General features: G+C 36.8%; 1 protein-coding gene across 1 annotated transcript in view; it reads left to right on the top strand.

Moving 5' to 3' along the window:
• The window catches only part of cux2b (cut-like homeobox 2b), a 175,664-nt gene that overhangs the window by 77,512 nt on the left and 89,386 nt on the right, over positions 1-8,766 (top strand). Inside the window, exon 3 of the mRNA XM_016463833.1 lies at positions 2,987-3,034. Within this exon, the coding sequence (XP_016319319.1) occupies positions 2,987-3,034 (48 nt within the window). The remainder of the gene's footprint in view (positions 1-2,986; positions 3,035-8,766) is intronic.

Raw genomic sequence — 8,766 nt, 5'->3', positions numbered from 1 at the left:
TTTTTTTTTTTTTTTTTTTTGTCTGACCCTCATATGTGCTTCTGTTTGTTTGCTCCTCCTCTCATTTTTTGTCTGTCTTCTCTTGTCTGAACTCCTTCCCTTCTCATATTTCAGAACTTCTTGAGCCGATCAACTGATCCGTAAATGCCATGACTAATTATTCTAGAACATCTGGAAAATGGCATCATGACAAAACTGACTGGCTGATTTTGACACTTTTGTATGTTGTGTAAATACTGTACATTTATTTACATATTTATTGTCATTTACATACATTTATTTCTGACTATGTAACACAGTTTACAAAAAATGCATTCAATCTTTCAAGATTATTTACTATAACATAATAAAATGTTATTGTTATTAAATTTAAGGTCAGTAAGTTTTTTTTTTTTAAAGAAATTATTTTATTGAGCAAGGATGCATTAAATTGATCAAAAATGGCAATAAAGACATTTATAGTGTTACAGAAGACTTATATTTCAAATAAATGCTTTCCTTTGAACTTTCTATTCATCAAATATAACTGGAAAAAAATATATAGTAGTATCCACAAAATATGAAGCAGCACAACTGTTTTCAACATTGGTAATAATCAGAAATGTTTTTTTTGAGCATCAAATCAGTAAATTAGAATGATTTCTGAAGGATCATGTGACACTGAAGACTGGAGTACTTCAGCATTACATCATTTTAATATATATTCACATAGAAAACAGCTATTTTAAATTGCAATAATATTTCAGATTATTTTTAAACAAGTAAATGCAGCCTTGGTGAACATAAAAGCCTTTCAGGAACATTAAAAAGCGTACCAACCCCAGACTTTTGCTCATAATTTTTTTTTCTCAGTATGCACAGCTAATGGTTTATGTATTTTTTTGAAAAGCCATCAATAAGGATAGATGCTTTTTGAAACCAACTACGGCATCTATCACAAGGGCATTTGTCTCTCAGTTTCTCTACTGTTGTCTCCGCCCTTCTTGTTTTCTCCGCCTTTTTAACTTTCTGCCCCGCCCCTCTTGACATTTAGTCTCCTTCCCTGTCTTCTCCACCCCTCCCATTTTTTCCACCCTCACTTCTTCTCTTCCAGTATAAGCCACTTCTATCTAATATTCCCGAGCTTGTATCTAGTTTCTCTAGTGTCATAAACCTCAGAATAGTTCTATCTCTGTCAGACTGTCACTCTGTGTGTTTCACGGAAGACATACAAACCCATGTGTCCCTCCAGTATCAGCACTAATAGTGTAACACAGAGTATCTGCTGTTTATTGACGTTACTCGTCACATCCAGCCCAGAACAGGCAGACATCAGCATTTAATCTTCCAGAGCCTTCAGCGAAAAAAACTCAGAAAATGAGCCGCTCGTTCCCATGGAGGAAAATCCTCTGCCGAACGTATTTAAGTTCAAGTCCCTCTAATCCGGAGCTGTGCCTCCGATTCCTCTTCAGGTAAATGTGACAACGCGAGGAATGCTTGTCACGCGTCTCTCATTATACGCGCTTTGACATTTTACATTTTTCCTCGTTAGCGGCCTTCCTTTTTCCGAGGCTGCGTGTGAAGCTTCGACACGATCCGGCGTCAGACCTCTCGACTCAGAAGCCCAACGCCTCGTTTGCTCTCCTCTTGACACAAATGTCATCAGTGACAATCAGAATTGACAAGATTAGCAAACGTCTGGAGCGAATGGGGTTCGTGCTAGCTGTATCGTTAAAGATTGTGGCGTAATTGAACATAAACAAAGTGGCAGTAATGGATTGACAGGAGAATCAGACGAGTTATTTTTGTTAATGGAGAAGTTATTATTGTTTTCAGCCGAAGGTTCTCGGTTCAATACAACATCTACTAACAACAAATGTGGCGTACTGTTGAGTACCACAGCCTTTTTTTTTTTTTTTTTTGGATTTACAATACTAATACACATACAATGGAAGTCTGTGGGTGAAAACAGTGGTTTAAAACTCATACATTTGTTAAAGTACTTGGATTTTTGTACAGATTTAATGTTATTTGAGCTGAATTTTCATCCCTTTCAGTAGTAGGACTACTGTTTTAGGTGGATGAACTTCTGGTTATGTATTACAAGTGTAATTCAGTGTGATTTTTCTCTTGAAATATTGCATTCAATCTGTAGTGACAAAGTCAGTAAGTGTCTCTGTCATACTAGTGTTTTTTAACATTTATCCTGGTGAAATGATTTGACCCATAGACAACTGAAGCTGTACACCAATGTTATCTTAGTATATTGATATACTATTATACAGTAGTTTTTGATAATATTTGGAATTAGATTCTATTTTTATATTTATTGTTGTTTTTAGATGTATTGTATTGTTTTTGCCAGTTTAATTTTTGTATTTTATTTCAGTTAATGTTTATTTTACTTCAAGTAATATTTATTTTTCATTAATCTTTTAAGCATAAAATGTTCTTCAGTCTTGATTTTTTTTTCTTTTGTGGTGAATCTTAAAAATAAAAATAATACCTAGGTCATTCTTCACCCCAAAATCAAGAACAAAAATTATATTTAAATATATTTTGCATAAATAAAATATAACTTATTTTATGATGATTAGGATCTTTTGCATTGTGACTTTTATTATTTTATTATTATTAACTTTTTTTCTCCCCAAAATTCATTTGCAAAAACAGATAACTCCGTTTTTAACAATTTTCAAAAATCATGTTTTTTTCATTGTGCATTCCAATTAATCTCAATCAAACTGCAGTTGGGTTATTTTAATTAGATTAAAAAATAACTAAAAAATGCAGCTAACTAACACAATAAAACACGATAACATAATAAAAAAAACATGATTTTTGAAGAGTTATCTGTTTTTGCAAATAAACTCTTCAAATAATGCACAACAATGCAAAAAAATCTTACTAACCCCAAAAATAGGCTTCATTGTCTTCAAGCAAAATAAAAATGTTAATTATTTTTTTGTGGGATTCATCAGTGTTGTCTCTGTTTCTCTGTGTTTAGGAGGTGTTGGAGATGGTTTCCCCTGTCCTCAAGAGTTTCCAAGCTCAGGTCAGTCAACAATCCCCGTTTAATGGAGATACCATCATATCCACCTCAGAAACCTAGCTGCTCTCATGTCTGCTCATGCTGGAGAGATTTGGAGAAATAATACATGAAATAACATCCCAATCATTTGATTGCTTTTCGGCATCCGTCATTGTTTCTGTATGTTTTATGTAGCCGTTTGCTGCCTTTCCCAGGGATCAAAACTCTCTCAGCATCACGTCATCCGTATCCGTGCTCCATCCCCCCGCCCTTCGCTCTATTGACTGGTATAATTTTCCCGTCAGACTTAAGTAGCATCTCTCCTCCATTAAGACGCAGGAGTACTGGAGGCCTCTCTCACTCTCTCTGTCATGCTGTTGTAATGGTGCACTCCCCGTTCCTCCCCTGACATGCTCCTGTCGAGAAAGTAATCTGATCTCCTCTCAAAGCCAATGCTCGAGCCATTAAACAGCAGATCATAAATCATATTTGCGATCCTCGTCTGTGGTCCAGAGAGCTCAGGCATACTGAAATGATAGCGCAGGTTTCCCGTCTCATCAGGAGTGATTCACTGCTGTCACAGAGTCCAGCTGGCCACATGATGTTGTGTTGTGAGCGAATGCAATGGCATTTTCATGGAAGAGTGTTTTAGGCCTGATGTTAAAGGGATAGTTTACCCAAAAATTGAGCTATAATTTACTCACCCTCAAGTTGTTCCAAACCTGTATGAGATTCTTCCTTCTGTTGAAAACAGAAGATATTTCAAAGAATGTTGGTAAACTAACAGTTGACGATAGCCACTAACTTCCATAGTATGGAAAAAAAAATACTATGGAAGTCAATGGCTACCGGCAACTGATTCATTACCCGTATTGTTTAAAATATCATCTTCTGTGATCAAGGCAAGGCAAGTTTATTTATATAGCACATTTCATACACAATGGTAATTCAAAGTGCTTTACATAAAAGAAAAGAAAAAAATAATCACAACAATAAAACAAGGAATTTAAAAACTTTGAAAATGATTTAAAACATTTATTTAAGAGGTTTAAAATGAATTTAAGAAAACGATTATACATAAAATATAGTGCAATTAGTTCGGACATCGCACAGTGCTCATTCAATAAATGCACAGCTAAACAGATGAGTTTTTAGTCTGGATTTAAATGTGACTAATGTTTTAGCACATCTGATCTCTTCTGGAAGCTGATTCCAACTGCGGGCGGCATAACTAAAAGCAGACTCCCCTTGTTTTGTGTGAACCCTTGGTATTTCTAACTGACTTGATCCTAATGATCTGAGTGGTCTGTTAGGTTTATGAACGGAAAAGAAAGAAACTCATACAGGTTTGGAACAACTTGAGAATGAGAAAATGATGACAAGATTTTCATTTTTGGTCGAACTATCCTTTATCATTCAATCACAAGTGGTCAGTCGCGACAGATCACCGCTCATGTCTGATATTAACATGCATCTCAGATCTGTCTCCAGTGTCCACTTGTGATTGAATATCATTAAGATTTTTTGAGCGTCGAGCTCGTTGTGAGTGCGAGGTCCCGCTGAATGTACTTAACGTGTGCTGTGGTTGTAACAAACCTCACTACTCAAGGGGGCGATAGAGTTAACTTCAAATGACTGTGCCATTAAACCTGCTATATACTTTTTATGATATATTCACAGTGGATAAAGTCCTGACATTTGTTGTTTTAGATATCTTGTTTTTACTTGGAAATGTGTCTGATTATGAAAGTAAAATCAGTTGCAAACAGGCTTTTACATTGATTTAAAGGGGTCCTATTATGCTTTTTCACTTTTTTAAGCGAGACGTGAATTTAAATTGTATTTATTTACAGAGGTATATTATGTCCCACTTCACGCTTCTCTAGTAAGTTTCGTTTGTGTGTGAAGATGCTGCAGGCAGCGGCGCAGCGCAAATCTGTAAATGAATATTCCGAAGTCAAGTAAACTTAAACGGATTTCCCCTGCTCAGGGAGTAGGGAGCAATGTACACTGTGTAGGGACCATGTCAATTGGAACACAGTTCATGCACGGAGCTCACTTCTAACGAGATGATGATGTGAATCAGGTGTGTTAACAAAGAGAGACGTGCAAAACATGCAGAGCGGGGATACGCGAGGACTGGAATTGAGAACCGCTGGTCTAGAACACTTCTTACAAATATAACACGACGTAGCTGGGCGCCGCGGACAGATGATGTAATGTAAATTATGTGAAAAATAATGTGTTTGTCGAACCACCAAGCATGAGAGCATGTTCTAGTACACCCCCAAAACAAAATCAAGACTTTGTAAAAGAGCATAATAGGACCCCTTTAAGCAATAAGACTTGTTGCTGTGCTATTCGGTAAATAGACATAGCATTAGGGCATTAATAAGTACAATCAGGGTTCCTGTGGTTAATGGAAATTGTGAATGGAAAAGTGAATTGTAAGAATCCACCCGCCGGCCCAAACAGCGGAGTCCAGCGGCCTAGTCGAAGGTTTAATGCGTGTACGGTCTTTTACTTGTGCCTCTGAATTGATCAGGATTTAGTTTCAATTTTAGACTAGCTCCGTGTTCAATCGGAATCCAGTTTCAAGTGATCATTAAATTTAGGCAATATTTCTAATTAAAAACTGATCACAGATATCGATTCTATATTAATTTAGATATTTGATTATTCTGGAAATCCCATACTTTCAATTATTCATTCATTAACGACCCAGATAATGCAATTGTGAATCACATTGTAGCCGCGTGGCAACCCTGCTCCTGTACATAGACACTGTAGCTACTGTATATGGGGAATAGCCAAGTGTTCCACATAGGAAAGAAACAAATTTAACATAGTCACACAAAACCGTATTTTTAACAGTATTTTACTGTAAAATTACATTAAATGTAATTACATTTATTCACCGAATATCGTATGGAAATTATGTTAACCAGTTAACAGGTTTTTACTGTAGCATTTTTACAGTCTTTTACTGTTAAAATCACAATCACTTTTTACAGTGTAAGCATTTCAAAGAACACTTACAGCAAAGCAGTCATGTGTTTTAAAGAATAAGCTTAACTAGCCTATGTGCACATGTAGTAGCACAAACAACTATACAGCGTGTTCTATGAGCACAATGTGTTTAATACAATTACACTTCTGAATAAAAAACTAAATGCATACCTGACAGCAGAGAGACACACAGCAGTATGTTGAGTTCTAGTGCAAAGCTCCAGAGTCTCACATGTGCGGTGTGGGGTCTTCTGACTACAGAATCCCAAAGTAGTGCTTTGTCACATCCCTTATATACCCAGATAAGAAACAAAGAAATCTTCAAATCAGTTGTAAAAACATAAAAGAGCTTTTGGTTTTTTAGCTTCTCGTGACCCAGGGTCGCACCTGGCTGGAGATAGATAAACACTCGCACAGACCCTGAGGAGGACACACCCCCTCCTCAGCAGAACAGAACTCTACAAAAGTTTTCAGTCTTTCTCATAATATAAGTGTCTACTGTGCAATTGAGACCATTTTACCAATCGCACTGAGACCTTTAAAATGATATCAAACATGAAGGGGTTAAGATCATGAATTCTTAAGGTATAATAAATGCGGTATGTAAGTCTGAAAACTTGAGTTCTTGACACTTCTATGTCGACTTTTCAGTGGCCTGGACCATATGCCTAAGAATGGGTGAAGGGACAGATGAGCAAATGGTCTTTCTTCCAGATCTTCCTGTCAGATTAGAAAGTTTATTGTTTTGTTGCGTGGCATGTGTGTTGCGAGAGTTCCTGAATTTTGGCTTCATGAGGAATTAATTTCATAAGGAAATAATTTCACTCCTTACAGAATATAAAGATTATAGTAAAAACAAGTTAGCTTTTTATTTATTATTAAAAAATAGTTTTGCACTGCTTCAAAATATTTCATAAGCATAATGCAATTATGCAACATGCTTTAAAAGGATTTTTAAAAATCTTATGCTTTAATCACAACTGGAAAACTCATTGGAACTATTTATTTATTTAAATTATTATTTTTTATTTAATCGTATTAAATTATTATTTTTTTCTAGCTGTGAACCACTTTTAAATATTTTGTGCAATTTTTATGAATGGAATCTTTTAAAAAAATCCTTATCCAGTGTTCATGAACAACTGAGAAAGTCATGGGTTTTCTTTCTTTATATGGTGTTAGGAACCTTTACAAGATGATGAATATACTAACAATATAGCATGAGTGCCTTGAGTCCCTTATTGTTTTTTAAATGGTTAATATATAATAAAAATATTAAGGACACATTTTTATAACCTTTTACAATTTTATTTTATTTTTATTATTTTATTTTATTTGATTGTTTTATTTTATTTTGTTTTTTTGTTTTTTGTTTTGTTTTGTTTTGTTTTGGTGCTGTGCAGTGATGTAGTGAACAGGTGCAATAATTAACTAACTATATTGTGTTTTCGCACGACTGGAACAGCCTATGCATTGTATATTTTGGAGATCTAGAGCAGCCCTGACTGAGAGGTGCATGATGGATAAACTTCACAAGGACCACTTACTGCTGGAGAAGTTTAACAGTGAGAGTAAACTACGAGAGCTCGCAGCGTTATGTAGGTGGAGTGTGTGTTCTGGGTCCCTCTGAAGCGTGTGCGTGCGTGCGTGCGTGTGTGTGTGTGTGTGTGTGTCTGTGTCTGTGTTTTAGGTCTCTTCGGCCCTTATTCTCCTCCCTTCTCCAGCATTGCGCTTTCTCGAGGTCCCCAGTGGTTCTTGGACCCTTATCGTGCCACTTTTAAAAGAGAAGTCGTCTGCTTTGAAGTGTTTGCGACATGACAGGTTTCTCTTTTCTTTCTCTGTTTCATTTCTGCGCGTCCCTCCCTCTCCTCCCCTCCTGCCTCGCCTGCTAATTATCGTTAACCAGGCGGCTGATTAGAAACACACGTCGACCTAGATTCCCGAAGCGTTGGGTCGCGTGAAAGGGTTAATCCCCGAGCTGGTGGCTGTCATTGGTCGTCTCCCTCCTCCTCCTCCTCCTCCCTCTTCATCGTCGTCGTCTTTTCTTCTTTCCTGTTCTTTTCTCTTTCGGAGTGGAAGTGAGCTAATGAGGTCCCGTCAGAGCCGGGGAGAGGTGTTAATTTGGCCTGTGAAGTGGAAAGGAGATTAAGGACAGTAAGAAGTCGAGTTTACGGCTTAAAATACATCGCTGTCCTTATTAATCCAAAGGCCCTGGGAGACCAGCAGCACTTTTTGGTTTTATAATGAAGAGTGTCTTATAATGAAGGTAATTTTAATAACATTTACTGCGAGAAGGCTCGCGTCCGACGGCGTGTGTGTGTTAATAGAGTCGGCCGCACTGCTGGGTCTGATATTGGAGAGGTGTTGACGATCCCTCGCACACGCTCCAGTCTTTTTCTCCCTCTGAGAAGTGTTACGCCACACAGCGCTCACCTTTAGATGGAAAATGGTTGCAAACCTTTGCCAAGCATGTGAAAAAGGAGACCCTAGTCAAACAAAGAGTTAATCACTGCCAGTTGGACTAATGCACCTTTAGGATGCCATACAGAAATTAACCGCTTTAAACCCTGACAGAAGAAATAATAGTCTAATAATAATGAAAAATTTACTTTTTTTTTTTTTTTTTTGAGAAAGAAGAGTTTATTGAACCTTTAGACAAAGTTTGCATGTGTTTTTGTTGAGTCATATTTGAGCTTATCGTATGAGCTTTTATGGCTCATATAGTATATAGTGAGAATATGAAGGGA

Source organism: Sinocyclocheilus anshuiensis, unplaced genomic scaffold, assembly GCF_001515605.1.
Source record: "Sinocyclocheilus anshuiensis isolate Anshui unplaced genomic scaffold, SAMN03320099.WGS_v1.1 scaffold332, whole genome shotgun sequence".
Classification (NCBI taxonomy): domain Eukaryota; kingdom Metazoa; phylum Chordata; class Actinopteri; order Cypriniformes; family Cyprinidae; genus Sinocyclocheilus; species Sinocyclocheilus anshuiensis.
The sequence above is the reverse complement of the archived record's forward strand: the minus strand, read 5'-3'. Positions and strand labels throughout refer to the sequence as shown.